The sequence below is a fragment of the Chamaea fasciata genome, unplaced genomic scaffold, assembly GCF_029207755.1.
Source record: "Chamaea fasciata isolate MVZ Bird 193981 ecotype frontalis unplaced genomic scaffold, bChaFas1.0.hap1 SCAF_1, whole genome shotgun sequence".
NCBI lineage: Eukaryota > Metazoa > Chordata > Aves > Passeriformes > Sylviidae > Chamaea > Chamaea fasciata.
This window is the reverse complement of record NW_027094086.1, coordinates 151,110,094-151,127,364: the sequence shown is the minus strand read 5'-3', so window position 1 is coordinate 151,127,364 and position 17,271 is coordinate 151,110,094. Positions and strand designations below refer to the sequence as shown.

The 17,271-nt window shown below is 51.5% G+C and overlaps 1 protein-coding gene across 3 annotated transcripts in view; it reads left to right on the top strand.

Moving 5' to 3' along the window:
- Positions 1-16,918, top strand: part of GJC2 (gap junction protein gamma 2) — a 37,982-nt gene extending 21,064 nt beyond the window's left edge. For 2 of the 3 annotated variants that reach the window (XM_066201969.1, XM_066201977.1), the window contains one exon: positions 10,846-16,918. In XM_066201969.1, the coding sequence (XP_066058066.1) occupies positions 10,866-12,113 (1,248 nt within the window). In that variant the 5' untranslated portion in view covers positions 10,846-10,865 and the 3' untranslated portion in view covers positions 12,114-16,918. Of the gene's footprint in view, positions 1-7,103; positions 7,207-10,845 lie in introns of those variants that run through there. The other variant, XM_066201984.1, reaches the window with a different exon arrangement.
- The last annotated feature ends 353 nt before the right edge of the window (positions 16,919-17,271 follow it).

Sequence of the window (17,271 nt, the reverse complement as noted above, 5' to 3'; positions counted from 1 at the left end):
AGCACCTGCTCACTGCAAGCTCCTGGCCCATGAATTGAGAATTTCCTTTAGAGTTTGAATTGAGAGTTTTCTTTAACATCAACCTTGGTTGGCAAATTACAGATATTTTTGTGTTTGCAAAAAATTATAATCATAGAGTTGTTTGAGATCATCACCAGCCAACCCAGGACCATCATAACCACCCCTAAACCATGTCCCCAGGTGCCACATCCACAGTTTTGGAACACGTCCAGTGATGGTGACTCCACCACTGCCCTGGGCAGTCTGTTATAGTATTTTACAACTCTCTCTGTGAAGAATTTTTCCCTGATATCCAATCTAAACCTTCCCTGGTGCAACTTGAGGCCATTTATCCCTGTCCTGTCGGTTGTTTACTGAGAGAAGATAAAAACATTAAATAACTTGGGCCCATTTCTCATGGCTGTCCTGGCTGGGTGTGAACAGCTCGTGCCATCTGCTGCAGTGGCTGTCCCCGTGTCTGACATGGGTGAGGTGTGTGATGACAGAAATGACACCGTCATCTTTTCCACTGGAACTTATGGGGGAAAAAAGAGTCAAACTCTCAGGGTCAGCAGCCTGACTGTGACATTGAGAAGCATTTTCCACACACAAAACCACCCCAGACCTCTGAGTATTGCAGGTGTTTGCAAGAGGAGATTGTTGAGGAAAGCTGGAGGAGGGGTTGAGCATGTCCTGCTTCCAGAGAACCGTGAAATCATGGAATGGTTTGGATTGAAAGGGACCTTGAAGCCCATCCAGCCCCACCCCTGCCATGGGCAGGGACACCTCCCACTATCCCAGGGTGCTCCAAGCCCCGTCCAACCTGGCCTTGGACACTTCCAGGGATCCAGGGGCAGCCACAGCTTCTCTGGGCACCCTGTGCCAGGGTCCCATCACCCTCCCAGGGAACAACTCCTTCCCAATATCCCATCCATCTCTGCCCTCTGGCAGTGGGAAGCCATTCCCTGTGTCCTGTCCCTCCACCCCTTGTCCCCAGTCCCTCTCCAGCTCTCCTGGAGCCCCTTCAGGCCCTGGCAGGGGCTCTGAGCTCTCCCTGGAGCCTTCTCCTCTCCAGGTGAACATTCCCAGCTCTTCCAGCCTGGCTCCAGAGCAGAGGGGCTCCAGCCCTGGGACCATCTCCGGGGCCTCCTCTGGAGTTGCTCCAACAGCTCCATAACAGCTCCATGCCTTTCTTGTGTGGGTCCCAAGGACAGAACTGCTCCCCCTCCACTTTGGGGGTTGCTGTCTTTATGCTCAAGCTGTCCTGAAGGTGTTTCTGCTCCCATCCCCTTCCCTCTTCCCACACTGGCACTGGGAATGTGGTTTTCGTGCAACCGAAAGATCAGGGAAAATGTTCCTTCCGTCCACTTGGCACCACTCGGGGACCTCACCCAGCAGCTCTTGAATGCAGCTCAGAAGCTGTGGCCGAGCTTCCAACCTCTCCTGACCCCTTTTCCTGGGGCTCTTCCAAGCCCCCTCCTAACACTCCGTCTCTGCCCATCCACAGGTGTTCGGGGAAAAAACCACCAAACCCTTTCTGGAGCAGCCAAAAATGTGTCCGTTTCCCCTTTTTTTTTTTTTGTTCCAGCATTCCCCAACCTTTCCCATACACCCTGACCCTTTTCCTCTGCCCCCACCTGCATTAAGGCACTGCTGTGGGGTGAACTGTGGATGGAGGAACGTCCACATGGACAACAACAGCAGGAGGAGGAGATGAGCTGTGAACTTCTGCACGGCCCAGGGATGGATTTCCTCTGATTTTAATTGAATTGTTTTAATTTTATTTTTTTTTTCACTCTTTTATACAAGTTCAGGAAGGTCCAGAGCAAGTCAAGCCTGGCTTGGCTTCACAGGGCTGGCAACACCGAGTGGAAATTTTATTGCTTCCTGTTATGAGAGCTGAGGGAGCCACGATGGGATTTCAGGAGGAACACGGGCAGCTCTAACTCCAGGGATGACCCTGACGGGTGGGGTTGGAGATGGCCTTTCATCATTCCCATTGCTCCTCCAGCTACTTCAGGAAAGGGAAGCAAATAGAGGAGGGAATAATGGCTCGGTTTGACCTCTGGCTATCGAGGCAGATGTTTTCTTTGGAGCAGGAATAGATGCTGAGGGAAAAAGATGCTATAAAAGGCTTTGCTGAGCCACGTCCTGGGGCTCCACCTGAGGCCTTTCTTGCCACCTCTCAGTACATTCCCTGTGTCATCTCAGCACCTCGGACACCTCAGCAGAAAGGTTCCCCTCAGAAAAATTAATGTTTTATTTCACACTGAAATTTATCTCGAGAATGCAGTGAAATTTTCAGCTGGGAAGGGCTGGAATAAATCACTTCTGCTTTCCAGCCCAGGTTTAAACATTTCCTCTGGGCTTTTGTACTTTAGAAGTTGAATCTTATTGTTATTTAACCATATCAGATGAGGTTTTAGGTCATTTTCAAAGTGTAGTGCTTTTACCTTTCCACAGTCATAAGCCAGCGATATCTGAAGGAAACTTTCCCCTGTTTCTCAGCAGAAATGTTATTTATTCTGCTAACAGCATTGGCTTTTGGCTCCAGGCACAAACCAATGCAAACTTCACAGAAACTTCACATTTTCTGACCTATCTTTGTGCTAACCGAGGCATAACCGTGGTCCAAATGTCATGGCAGCTCAGAGCCAGAGTTTACATTTTCAGAGTGCATGAAGGAAAACATCCCTCACCTCGCTTTCAAACAGTCTTACATTATTCAGCCAAAATCCCCACGGGGCTTCGGAAAAATGTGTAAGACCAGATTTTCCCTGTTTCATCCTTGCAAAGAGCCAGAGACCAACCACATAATTCTTTTCCAGATCAAAACCTTCTCGGGTTCATCCAACAAGCAGAGCTGGGCGCAGGATAAAAATCAACCTGACGATGATTAAGTAGAGATTTTGCCTTTCTGTCCTTCAAATGACACGTTTGCACTGGGGCTGTCGTTACCACTGCCCTGAAAAGTCCACACAGAGTTTTGTGATGGAGCAGATTTTAGCAACAGACCCTGGCACAGCTTTTTCTGCTGCTTGTAAGTTGTTTTTTTTTTAAAGAGAGTTAAGGTTCTGGCTGAGTTCTTAGGATGCGAGCCCTGATTAGCCCCAAATCTTGGAGAGCACCCAAAGTTCTGCGTAAATGAGGGAAGAAGTTTGCACAACTGGGATGGTTTTGGTGTTAAGTCAGGGAGTGTGGTGGGACTGAAAGGGAGCCTGGAGGCCCTGGGCTGGCAGGGCTGAGTCAAGCAGGGGCCAGTCCCACCTGCTCCCTCCTGCCTCTGCTTCCCAGATCCTGAACAGCTCCCTGGGACAGCCACGCTTGTTCTTGATCCCATCACCCCTGAAACTGTTGGTTGGGTTTCTGTTTCATGAGGAAATGGGCTGGTTCTGCCCCTCCACCCATTGACCAAAGTTCTATCCCAGTGTGGTGTTTCCATCCTCACTGGGAGGTGCTGGCCTGCCCCAAAGCACACGAGAGATGTGGCCCAGCCCCAGTCCAGCCGTGTCACCGAGCTTGGGTCCTTGGGGACACAACTTGAGTCCTGGGGTTGCTGAAGGAACCAGCTGGAGGTGGCTCTGGAGACTCCAGGCATGAAGAAGGGGGCTCCAATGGAAGCTGGTGGCCTCTTTCCCACCAGGAAATGCAAATGGAGATGTCCCAGTGGGACACACACTTGGATCTCTGGTCCAGAGAATCTGGTCCAGTGGAAGGTGTCCCCACCCATGGCAAGAGGGTGGAACTGGTGGATCTTTAAGGTCCCTCCCAACCCAAACCATTCTGGGATTCCCCACAGTTCCCCACTCACCTTGTCCTGTCAGCCAGGCACAGGCCACTGGAAACGTCAAATTTGCAGCTCTGGCTTGAACCAAACTGGTTGAAAATGAGCCCGAATCCTCTTCTAAACCCACGGATGCCCCCATGCTACGCGTGCGCTCATGGGACAGCAGCTCTGGAAGCAGAAGAGGGGCTGGAGGAAAGGAGAACACATTGAGGGGAGGGAGTGTCAATCCCTGAAGCCCATCTTGAATGGGATAAAACCTCAGCGTGCCTCCCTTGTCACTCTGTCACTCACTGACCAACCTGGAAGCCCCCAGATCCCTTTTCCCCCATAACCGCCACCAAATTACAGGCAAATAAGAATAACGACACAGTTCCGTGGGGTTTTAGTCTGTGCAAAAGGGGAAAGAAGATTTTCCAAGTCCCAACTTTCCTTTTTAGCAGTGCCTTTGCCACGCTTTCCATCACAAATCCCTTTCAAAGTGGATGGCACCCACAGCCATCCAAGGTGAGGGTGAGTCCAAAAGCCAGGGAAAAAGGTTTAATGCAGTTAATCCAACAGGAAAAAGATAAGAACTAAAACTGCCGCTTCAAATTTTGCTCTCGCTTGTGGTGTCCAAACATTTTTGCTTCTCAGATGGGAAATTCCACCATCTCAAAAGCCCAAACCCAACAATAGTCAGTAAGGCAAAAAGATGGCATTTTTAATTTATTCCAATTTTGTCACATTTGTCTCAACAGAGTGGGCCTTGTTTTAAAAACAGGCTTCTCATCTGCACAAAGATGCATATCTTCACTGCACTTAGTTTAAAAACTGAACAAACGAACATCCAAAAGAGGAAAATTAGAGATGAAAATGACCTGTCGGCACAACCCAGCACAGAGCTTTGTAGGTTCGTGCTCAGAGCGTGTAATTACGGTCACTCCTCATCCCTGACGTAGCAGGGAGATGTTACACCAGGTCTCATTATCACTGGTGACAGCATTTATTCATTTCAATAGGACATTTTAAATAAATATGTATAGATCACTGCTCTGAAATGGTGCCTGGGGGAGAGGTGGCTTGGAGAGGTGACTCCCAGCAGCAGCCAGAATTATACAAAGCTCCATCACATCCTTTCCTCCTCCGTCTCCTCTCTTTTATTCCCATTTTCCACAGCCAGGCATCGAACTGAGGACACGGGATGCTGCAGGGGTGGGTTTTCCCCTGTACGCTCCTTTGTGGCTCTGCCTCCTGCCTTCTGCCTCCTTCCCTGGGTGATGGTTTGGTGATGGGAAGCCCTCAGCCCCTGCCAGTGTGATGGCTGGGGCAGGAGCAGGTGTTGCCTGGCCTGCCTGAACCGCGGATGCCCCAAAAAACTTTGCCCAGGCATGAAGTGCTGCGAGTATAAATAACCCTCGTGGTTAGAAAGCAAAGAGCCTGGAAAATCTGCCTGGCCCACGGGACTGGGGCCACGCTGAGCTGCCTTTTATCTCTGAGCTGCTGCAGAGCCTGGGAGCTGTTCTCAGCTGGTTATTTTTAAATAAACAATAAGGAAAAACGCTTCCCTGCAGCTCTGCCCCGCACCAGGGGCAGCAGGTGGGACTTTCACCACGGGTCCTTGGTGGGAACGAGCTCTGGGTGGCCGTCCCTCAGCTCTGGGGGATGTCAGAGGCTTTCAGAAGGAGCAGGTGTGGCACATGCTGCAGGGACCCTGCTTGCTTTGGGGCATGCACCCAAAGAACATTCAGTGGCCCCTGCGGAGTGACCACGAGGTGACCCACTGCTGTCTCCAGAGCTGAAGGACCTTGAGGGGAAGGAGGTCACTGCCCCAGCGTGCTGGAGGCCAATCCCTGCCCCAGGAATAAGCAGGGATAATGTGGCCTCAGCCTGCTGCATGCTCTCACCCTCTCAGTGCGACATCTCCAGGGAGGCTGGGGTGGGTTTGGAGATCGCCAGCCCTGGTGCTCTCCTCTCCTCTGGAACATCCCTATGTCCAAGCTGCCATGTGCTGAAGTTGAAACATGAAGCCAGGGTTGTGGTAATTTAACTTTTTTCGAGGTTTATTTCCCCCAAAATGCCTCCCAAACCCTGGTTTTCCTGGTGTGGCATATTCCCACAAAGGTGTGTTCATCCTCACACCTCACTCAGCTGATGGGGCTTTTCCTGCCCCATCTTAGGTGACTAATTCCAAACAGAGAATTGACTTATCAGTAATGATGAGTAATTCGTTTATAACAGAAGACCTCGAGGAATGTTACTGCAACAAAATGCAGCACAGATGCTGCTCCTTGCCAGAGCATCCAGGCAACCTGTTCCAACGAGCAGGAACTGTCCTTCCAAGTCCACTTAGGCTTCTTTGGGAAACCAGAGGTCTGAATATCCTGCTTTGTCAGCACCAGGGATAAAAGCTCCTGATAAACCATATGGTTTCCAACACCCCCCTCCATCCCAGTGCAGATCTTCCCAAGCTTTCTGCCCTCAGAGATCTGATCCCTTCCATGACCTGGCTGCTGCTGTTGCTTCCTTCTCCTCCTCGCTGGCCCTTGGGTGGATTTTCTGCCTTGATTCTCCATTTCCAGCTCAGCAGACACCCCAAGCCCTGATGCTGCTGGAATGGCAATGCCAAAGCTCCTCATGGATGGAGCAGGTGATCCTTGGACCACCAGGGTGGAGTTTTCTTCTTGAAAACCACTTTCCTCAGGCTTCCTGTGCATCCCCATCCCAGCTATTCCTTCCTGCAGCTGCAAAGAAGCCAGAGAAGTCTCTGTTGGTGCTCAAAACCCCTTTCCCATCCTTCAGCTGCTCTCTGCTCCCTCCACCACCTTGAAGAGAGGGGAACCACCTCCTTCAGGGACAGCTTTTCCTGGGAGTGCAGCAAAGCAGGAGCTTCAGGGCAGTTTTTCCCACTAGCGAGCTTTCCCTCCTTTTTTTTTTTTTTAATATTTTTTCACCCCCAACAGCCAAGCAACTTTTTTTTTGCCAGAATGTGTTTTCCACATGTTCCCTATTAGTCACGCTCTCCCAGCCTTCCAAATCTGTTACAATCAGTGCCACAAGCCGATGCTATTAATTTACTCCCAACCGACGCGAGGGCTCGGCAAGCAAAATTCCAGGCAGCGTTCCTAAAAAACCAGACCCGGCGGCTTGTTTGGATTTAAAACCAAAGCCCTTCTCTTTGCCTGGCGTGTTTGGAGAGCACCTTCCCGGGTTTTTTTTCCGAGGGGCAGGAGGGTCGGCACGGGCGGTGGGAGCGGGCAGGGGCTGCCCGCAAAGGCGGGGTCTGACAGCGCCTTAAATACTTCCCTGGAGCTCCGCTTCCCAAGCGCTGGAGCACGGCCGGACCGAGCCGGCGGGGCTTTATCTAGGGCAAGGAGCAGGGCTGGGAGGCACAGGAATGTCGGTGGAGGAGGGAAAGCCACCGCGAGAAGCATCATGTCTCCGTAAGTAGATTTTTTTTATCCTCCCTCCTCACCCCGTTGTTTCGCCTGCAGTTCGGGCAGCGGAGCGAGAAGAGTGCAGAATGGAAGGACATCCAGCTAGCACTGATTTATAGATAGATAGATAGATAGATAGATAGATAGATAGATAGATAGATAGATAGATAGATAGATATTTTTAAAATTCTATGGCGTATTTTAGACTCAGTTCTTAAAGTTTTCCCAGTTCCTACAGCTGTGCCTGCAATTGTGTGGAGGGGTCAGAGGGTTTTGGGAAGTCAGGGTGGTGAGAACGTGGAGCCAACAGCTCATTCCTGTGCTGGCTACACGCAGTTTTGACTCCTTTAGGAGCTGGTGGTGGTTTGAGCAGTCCAGTCCCTCCTTTGCAGCTGTTTTGAAGTGAAGCTTGTACCCTGTGTGTGTTTCATACTCTGTGTGTCACCTCTGGAGGTGGCATGTGATGATGGATGACTGAATGAATGGATTTCAAAGCCACAGGGATGGGGAGTCCTTTCTCAGGGAGATAATTGAGCTACGTGAACCACCTCATCCAATCCTTCCACCTGCTGCAGATCCACCCAGATGTTTTGTTTGTTTGTTTGTTTGTTTTTAACCCAGACTACATAACTTTCACACTGCACAGAGGAATTGGAATAGAGGAATCTGTAGCAGGTGGAAAGATGCAAAAATCCATGTTCTGTGCTTTGATGGTTGGGATTGTGTGAGGGGAGGAGAAACAGCTTTTCCTAGCACAAATCTATTCATCAGCACTGGGAACAAGTCTTTCCTTGGAAGCTTGTTATATTTATAATTGATTCCAAAACACCACGGTGCACTAAACCCCCACCCAAGCAATTAAAAGCATTAAAACCCCACAGAGTTCAGTCTTTGTAGCCAGTGAGCCCTAAAACCCACTGGAAGTTTAACCAAGCTGATTTGTAGGGAGGGGTTTTTACCTCATTTCCTTCGGCTCCTGTTCTCAAATACAATGCCAGGAGGGCAGGTGGATACAGAGGGGTGCAATCCCAAGGTGTGGCCCCACACAGGGGCACAGGAACAGCTCGGGGCTGTTTCCTGCAGATGTTCCTGCAGATCCAGATGTGCACAGAGGGCTGAGCTGCAGCGGCAGTGGCAGGACCTGCAGCTCAGGGTGGTGGCTGGTAGCCAGGGGTGGTCTTCTCAAAGCAACAACCCGTCACTTCTGGTATTTTACAATTTCTTTCCTTTTCCTTGGCTCGGGAGATTTGGGAGCGCTTAATTTGGTTCTCCTTTCTAAAACGTGTCTCCTGAAGGAGACAGGGGGTGCTTTGCTAACAGCCCTGACAAATACCAGTGCAAAACTTCAATGTTTACTCCAAAAGCTGTCACAACCTTGGTCAGACCCTCCCTGCCCCAGCAAACGGCTCCGGGGAGATTTGGGAATTGTGTCCATGGGTAACATTTGCAAAATGGTGAATTGTCCTCGGTGTGGGCTTCAGAAACCCTTTAGGGGAGCACTGAATTTTGGATGAACTGCTCCACAGGACATTCAAAGGGCATTTTTAAGAACATTTTGGGGCTTGCAGCTAATTTGGGGTGCAGATGGGAGCTGGTGGGGGGCTGGACACCTGCACGGGGCCAGCCAAGGTGGGGCTGCATCCAGCCCTGCCTCATCCAGACCCGGATGCTCCACAGACAGATGCACCATGCCCCACACCCAGCAGGGTCTTCCCTTCCCAGCCTCCCCTCAGCTGGAGCTTGGCTGAGTGCCTGGATTAATTCTGCAAATCATTTAACACCCTCATTTGCCCATATCTGAATGAGAACACAACAGATGAAGAGTTGAAGACCCCTTAGGGTGTACCCACTGTAAGGAAGCAAAAAAAGGCATTCAGAAAGGGGAACTTGCCCATCTCACCCCTGAATAAACCAAATTTCCTCAACAAATAAATAATATCTCAGTGGGCATCACTTTCCGTGTCCTGCAGTGGCTGAACTGTCCCAGCTGCCCAGTTGCACTGACCAAGGCATGACTTTTGGGGCAGAAGAGGGGGATTCTGCTCCCAGCAGCTTTGAGGGTTGAGGGCAGAGAGCAGAACTTCCTCACCTCTCCTTCTCCTTTATGACCCAGCTGTTTCTCCCCTCCCTTGCCTCAGTTTCCCCGGGACAAGAATAGCACCATCTGCAGAGCGCTCCCACAGGCTCGGCCCGGCGTGTGAAGACTTGGGGGTTTGTGTTCGCAGGGGATTTGTTTGATCTGGAAATAGCAGGGTTAGAAAATTCCATCTGCCTGCTCTTGAGAGCCCTCGACAGGGGCAGCGCGGCGGCAAGCGCTGAGCAAACCGGCCCTGCTTGGCTCCTGTCCTGGGAAGCAGCGGGAGTAAAATCACATTCCAGGACAGCTGGATGGGGAGGACAGAGCAGGGCACGTTTCCCTTCCTGCTCCCCCGTGGGGTCGTGCCCACCACGGACACCCCACAGCACAATTCTGTGTCTCCAGTGGTGCAAAGCCAAGTTAGGGCCAGGCTCAGGTCTCCAAGCCAGGTTGGATGGGATTTGGAGCAGCCAGGTCTAGTGGAAGGTGTCCCTGCCCATGGAACAAGATGATCTTTAAGGTCACTTCCACCCCCCAAAAGTTACAGGATTCTGGGATTTTATGATCATTTTCCCCCCTGGATCTTTCACCCGACTCAGCCATGCTCGCCCAGCATGGAGAGTTAGGGTTGATGTCCCTACTCCTTCCACATAGGAAAACAGCTCCTTTCTCTTCTCTTTTCTCTTCCTCTGCTGTTCTTTGGGTGCAGGTGCTTTCCCTACTCCTCTCATCTCTCAGGATCTGCGCCAGCCAAGCAGTGAAATTGCCTCCTGTCTTTAGTGCTGCCTGAGGTCACCCAAGGAACTCGGGCTGAGGCCCCACTGCAAGTTAAACTAAACACAAAATGCTTGTTACAAGCTCTTCCTCCCCAGCTGTTCCAGGTCTCCTAATAAATGCATGGTTTTCTCTTGAAAGCTTCTCAAGGTTTATTTTTGAAACAGTCTGTATTTGATTAAAGTTTTGTTTTGTTTTGCTTTGTTTCAAGAGGAACTTAAAAGGGCCATCAGCCTGTAAACATAAATATTCCCATTCTTTCGCCGATGCTTTGCATTTTTCTGGGTTTGCTAATGAAAGATGTTTCAGCACGGCAAATCTCTGTGATGTGGGAGCATCCTCGACTGCTCCAGCCCTGACCACTCTTTAAGGGGAGGAATTTTCCCTAGTATCCAACCTAAACCTCACCTGGTGCCAATTGAGGCTGTTCCCTCTCCTCCTGTCCCTGGGAGCAGAGCCTGATCCCCCCCCAGCTGTCCCCTCCTGTCAGGGAGTTGTGCAGAGCCACAAGGTCCCCCCTGAGCCTCCTTTTCTCCAGGCTGAGCCCCTTTCCCAGCTCCCTCAGGAATTCTCCAGCCCATTCCCAGTTCCCTCAGCCTCTCCTGGTACTCCAGACCCTTTCCAGCTCCATTCCCTTCTCTGGACGCGCTCCAGCCCTCCTTCTTGTCATGAGGAGCCCCAAACTGACCCCAGGACTGGAGATGTGACATGACCAGTGCCCAGCACAGGGGACAGTCATGGTCCTCCAGCTGACCTTACAGCCACGGTTTTTATTTCCCCCCTTCTGCCCGCAGGTTATAACTGAGCAGCCCTTATGACCAACATGAGCTGGAGCTTCCTCACCCGCCTGCTAGAAGAGATTCACAATCACTCCACCTTCGTGGGGAAGGTCTGGCTCACCGTGCTCATCGTCTTCCGCATCGTCCTGACGGCGGTGGGGGGCGAGTCCATCTACTCGGATGAGCAGAGCAAGTTCACCTGCAACACCAAGCAGCCGGGCTGCGACAACGTCTGCTACGACGCCTTCGCGCCGCTCTCGCACGTCCGCTTCTGGGTCTTCCAGATCATCATGATCTCCACGCCCTCCGTCATGTACCTGGGCTACGCCATCCACCGGATCGCCCGCTCGGCCGAGGAGGAGAAGAAGTTCAAGGGGTTCAAGAAGAAGAAGCAGTTCGCCCTGAACTGGCAGGCCGTGCGCAACATGGAGGACGCCATGGAGGCCGACGAGGAGGAGCCCATGATCTCCGACGACGCGGCCGAGCACGAGAAGGCCAAGGCCAAGCCCAAGTGCAAGGAGCAGCAGAAGCACGATGGGAGGAGGCGCATCCAGCAGGAGGGACTGATGAAAATCTACGTCTTCCAGCTCCTCACCCGGGCTTCCTTCGAGGTTTGCTTTTTGATAGGGCAGTACCTGCTCTACGGTTTCGAGGTGGAAGCTTATTACGTCTGCAACAGGGTCCCCTGTCCCCACACCGTGGACTGCTTTGTGTCCCGGCCCACGGAGAAGACCATCTTCCTGCTGGTGATGTACGTGGTGAGCTGCCTGTGCCTGCTGCTGAACATGTGCGAGATGTTCCACCTGGGCTTCGGGACCATCCGCGACGCCATCCGCAACCGGAAAATCAACAGCTTCCGGCAGCCCCCCTACAACTACGCCTACCCCAAGAACATCTCCTGCCCTCCCGAGTACAACCTGGTCGTCAAATCCGAGAAATCCACCAAGATCCCCAACAGCCTGATGGCCCATGAGCAGAACTTGGCCAACGTGGCTCAGGAGCAGCAGTGCACCAGCCCGGACGAGAACCTGCCGGCGGATCTGTCCACGCTGCACAAGCACCTGCGGGTGGCCCAGGAGCAGCTGGACATCGCCTTCCAGAGCTACAGCAGCACCCAGGCCAACACGCAGCCCTCTCGGACCAGCAGCCCCGCCTCGGGGGGCACCGTGGTGGAGCAGAACAGGGCCAACACCGCCCAGGAGAAACAAGGTGCTAAACCCAAGGCCTCCCTGGAGAAAGGCAGCTCCAGCAGTAAAGACGGGAAGACGTCCGTGTGGATATAACTCTGTCGGGAAAGGCGAGAGGGCGGTGCGTGAGCGGGGTTTTTAATTTGGGTTTGTTTCTGGTTTTCGGTGTTGTCTCGCATTTGTTTCGCAGGGCACGGGTTTTGTGTGGGAGTCAGGAGAGTGAAAGGAGTTTCGGACCAATTCAGTGCTGTCTTCCAGTGCGTTAACAAAAGACATTTCTTCCCCGTTTCCAACGTGTTCTCCAGCTGGGAACCTCCGGTGAGTGACAGGAACCTCCAGTGAGTAACAGCAAACCCCTCCACACCTCCCAGCCCCTGGGTCACCGCCGGAGCCCCCAGCAGAGACTGGACAACGAGCTGTGGTGGGAAGAGGAGCTGCTGGTGGCTCAGGAGGGAAGCGAGGCTGGCAGGGATCAGCCACCCTCCTGCACGGCAAGGCTCGAGTGCTGCAGGCCAGGCAGTGTTTAATTACTAAATACCCTTAATCAAATTAATTTCTGATCCTTTGGTAAGAAAACCACTGACATATTGCACAGACCTTCGTGGCAGGCTCGCAGCTGGTGGCCTGCCTGGGCTGGCAGATGCCAATGACGGCCTCGTTGGATGCTGTGAGCCAGAGCTGGCACCCATGTCAGGTCTGGGGCAGGAAAACAGAGACCGCCTCACACAGGGAGACCTAAAAACCAGCACAGGGCTGAAGGTTTCATCTTTTCTTCCTCTGCGTTGAAGCAAAAAGCAAATCTGCTCCAAACCCTCCGGAGCAGGAGCGAGCAGTGACATTGCATCCTACTGGTGCCTGTGTAGCACTTGCTACAGATGTGATGGGAATTGTTGCAGTTACAGAGTTTTTAACAAACTGCTGCTTCACATCATCAGAAAGTGCCTTTATGCAACCAGGAAAACAAAAGCGTAAAGAGTTTAGGCTCCTTTACTTGCTGAATTTTAGATGACTGGCATCGGCAAATTTGTTTCTCTGATTAATTGAGGAAAAGCACCGTTGGAAAATTTGTTTTTTTCTGATTAATCAGACCCTTATAAATAGTGGCAGGTGGCAGATCTATGCATAGTGTGCTTCTGGGGTGTGTGTATGTGTGTTTCCATGTGTAGATACAGACACGTGTGAACACGTGCATGTGAACGTAGACATAGAGAGATAGGTGTAAATGTAATATCAACCCTCTGCTCCTTCTACAGCCTTCCACCTCCCCTGAGAAAACCCAGCTGCTCCAGGACTGGGGCTGATCTCATCCTGGATCTTTTAGCCTCCAGCCCCACCTGGGGAACTGGGAGGGTTCTCACATTTGCTGGGGGGGCTTTGCAGAAGGTCTGGCTTCAGTGGGGACAGGACCAGGACAACAGCAGGAAGTTTTTTCCTGAGTTTATGAGGAATTTTTCTCAGCTGGGCTGGACTTTAGGGTGGTTTTCATGCACTTACAGTACTTTGGGCGCATGTTAAAATCAAGCTGCTGAGCTCCAAGGCTCCTACTGTGCTTTGTCAGAGGTCTCATCACCACCACAGGGAACCCAGATAGGCAGAGCCTTCAAGATCAAACCTGGTGCAAAAGAAGGGAAATCTCCCTGAACTGTCCCTGTGCCAAGCTGTTCCCTCGGGCTGTGCCAGGATTTCTTATCCATGGGATATCCCTGACTTCTCGCTGGACATCACTCTCATGTCCTTGAGATCAGTCCCTAAAAGCCCTGAGGATGCCTGTTCCCCAAGTGTCCAGCCCTTTGGCCATTCTTGGGAGGAGGCAGAGAATTTGGATATGCACTTCATCTCCTGGGAACTTCGGCTAAAAACAGTCCTGGAAGCAAAAAAAGTAGAATTCAAAGGAAAGCAGAGAAACATCCTACGAGGTATCCAGCAGCAAATATTCAGCTTTGTGGCTTTGTGTCTAGGGAACGCTTCCAGGCTTGTTCCTGGTCCTGCTGAAGGTATTGGTAAAATGCCTGGAATGCTCTTTGCTCTTGCAGCTTGAGACCTTCCCCTCACAAATGGGATCCAAGAGGAGGATCTGCACAGCAGCAGCCTGCAGTGACATCCATCCATCCATCCATCCATCCATCCATCCATCCATCCATCCATCCATCCATCCATCCCCTTCTGCTGGGAATTTTGCAGGAAGGGCTCAGAAAGGTCACACCACAGTGGTGGGGAGAGAAACACATCCAAGTGCTCTGTTTGTCCTTGTCCCATGTGTGGGAATGTGCTCTCTGCTGGTTGGGGATGTGCTGGGCAGAGCAGGAGAGGCTGGGTGCTCACAGGGCTGCTGTCACCTGGAAAAAATCCCTGCAGGGCCACAGCCCAGGCTGCTTGAGAGGAGAGAGGTGATCCTGGGTGGAAATTTGCTCCCTGGTCGCTGCAGCTGTCCAGGACACGAGCTTGTCCTCTACATCAGTGGGACTTCTCTTTAATTCCCAGCCCTGTGTCCCACGGGAAACCGTGTGTGTTTAAAGTCGTGATCCCAAGGGAAGGATGGGAGCTCTGAGGGTAACCATGGTTGGATGCTGCTTGGGTTCTTCTGATTCCTTTTCCATGAGCAACAATAGCACAGCCCCAGATAAACCTGAGCTTCCCACAGGATGCTGGAAGGCTCCGCCTCGTGCAGGATTTGGGATCTTGGATTCCTCCTGCCCCTACTAGCGTCACTTCCCTCAGCACCATTCATGGCCTGAGCACTTCCTGGTGACTCAGATCTGCCCCGCAGCTCCTGCTGACCTGCAGATCCCCCCTCCGTGAGTCACCACACCAGGACAGGAATGTGACTCCCTTCCAATCGCTCCAGGAAAAAAAATCTTGACAAACGTTCTCGCAGTGGGGAAAGCGTGGGGGCAGATTTTAAGGCAAAACCCCCCAAAGCTGGTCACAGAGACTTGATCAACTCATTAAACCCAGTCTGTACAGCAGGGCTGCACCTGCTGCCCCAGCAATGCCCCAGCAGTGCCCATGGGAGGAGAGTCCAGGTTCAGAGCAGGAGGGTGGGAAAAGACCATGGATCTTCTTGCCAACTTGCCACCATCAAAGGGTGACATGAACCTCCTCTCTGCAGCCCCATGGAGACGTGGAGAAGTCTCATGCCTTTAACCTCTGCACGTTTTGGCTGTTTGGAGACTGCTTTCACCCCCAAATCGGCTTTAAACTGAACACTTCCAGTCTCATCAACCTTTCTCCAAGGGCTGCTTTTCTAGCGTGGCTTCCTCTGGTGTCTTTGGACCAACAGCAGCCACCTCAACTCTTCCCAGCAGTGTGGCACTGCTGGTCCTCGTGCCACCTCCCCTCCCTTCTCTTCTTTCTGCATTCTGGTCCTCCCCAAAACTCCATCTCCTGCAGGCCTGGGGATTGCTCCCCTCTCCAGATGTGTGATTGTACACTCGGGAGATCTTCCTGCCCTCCTTCAAAGCCCCTTTTTTATTGTCACACAGCGAGCCAAGGGGGCTCTGAGTGACCCGTGGGTCCTGCAGAGGCTTCGGAGCCTCCTCCCAGCTGGTGTCACCCTCACATCTCGTAGGCACACGCTGTTTTCCGTAGGGAGAGTCAATAACTGCAATATTGACGAGTACCAGACCCAGGGCAAACTCTTGGGGGATCAATAACCCCCTCGTCGGGCAGGGACACGGGGTAACCACTCCCAGCCCTGCTCACCCCTCAGGCCTGGAGTACTTCCCTGCACAACATCCCCTCCCAATAGGAGCTGATCCTGCTTTTGCCATGTTCTCCAAGTGTTTTGACAAGGACTCAAGCACAGGGGTGTATTCCCAGCAGGAATACTCTGGTGTCAGGGGTGCCTGGGAGGGATGCAAAGTTGCCTGTGAGATCCCAACCAGCCTGGAGGACACTGCTGATCCTCTGAGCCTGGGGAGGAGGGATCCCAGTTCTCCCAGATCCCAGGAGCCAGCACCTAGGAACAGAAAAGATTATTATTATTATTATTATTATTGCTATATATACTGATTTGCTCACTTCCCCTCTTCCTCCTCCCCTCTGTGACCTAGAAACCCTTTAGGAATTCGGGTTTTTCCACTGAATCACTGCCACAAAGGTGACCAGATGCAATGATGACTCTGCAGGAATGACTCCTTTTCGGGCCAGGAGCAACAGTCCCTTCTTTTATCCTGTCAGTTGGGGCAGGGAAAGGATAGAGCAGCATGATATTCACAGCCACAAGCAAAAATCCTCACCACAATTGTTCCCAACTCAACCAGCAGCTCGAGGAAATTCATTTAGGGGGCGGAGCATCAGCCACGGAAGAAATGCCAATGGTATAATTAATGCTTTGCTTTTATTTTTTGTGTTTTCTCCAGGTAGCAGTTTTGTCCACACACAAGACAGGTTTAGCTTTGTGGCTGAACTAGTCATAAACGTTGACTCTCTCGCTAAACTCGGTCAGATAAAGTGCCCACACTTAGATTTCTCTTCTTACTATTCAGGGCCAGGAATGTCCCACAAAAGCCAGATTACCTTCTTGCTTGCATTGCATTCCACTGGGAAATACTTGAACTTAACTCAAGGCCATAACCAGTCTGTGCTGTTACAAAGTATTTGGGATTGGTGGGGGGTACTTTGGTTTTCGTTTTGTTTTGTTAGTGGGTTTTTTGTTTTGGGGTTTTTTTTTTGGGGTGGGGTGTTATTTTTTTTTTAATGTACTAACTGTATTTGTACTAGAAATTTTTGGAGTATGAGGTTGAATCTGTAAGTATTTTTCAGTGTAAATGTTACATCTGGGCTGTAGTTAGAATATTAAACACTGGTTAAAAGGGAAAGGGACATCAGTCCAACTCAACTGTGGCTATTCCACATCCATTACTAATAATACGGAATAAAACTTACATTTTGTTACAGTACGTAAAGCGTGTGGTGCTTCCTTGAGAAGGGCTCTGAGTGATGAGAAGAAATCCTTCTCCATCTCTGATTGGCCTGCTTTAGCCACGCAGGAGCTCTGTTTTCCCTGATATGGCTACAAATCATCACAAAATAGTTTTGCCTTAAGAAGCGTTTGACCTTCGCGTTGTTTGGGACGCGTTGTCTCCCTGATGAATCACTGCCTGGAGGTCCCTCAGGCACAGAGCTCAAACCGCTGAGGGAAGCCTGGGCTTTCAAAAGCAAGAAAACTTTGGGGAATCTTCGGGAGAAACTGATGATTCAGGCTGAGCAAAGGATGGGAAAGCGCTCTGTGAGAGAGCCTGGCTTTCCAACC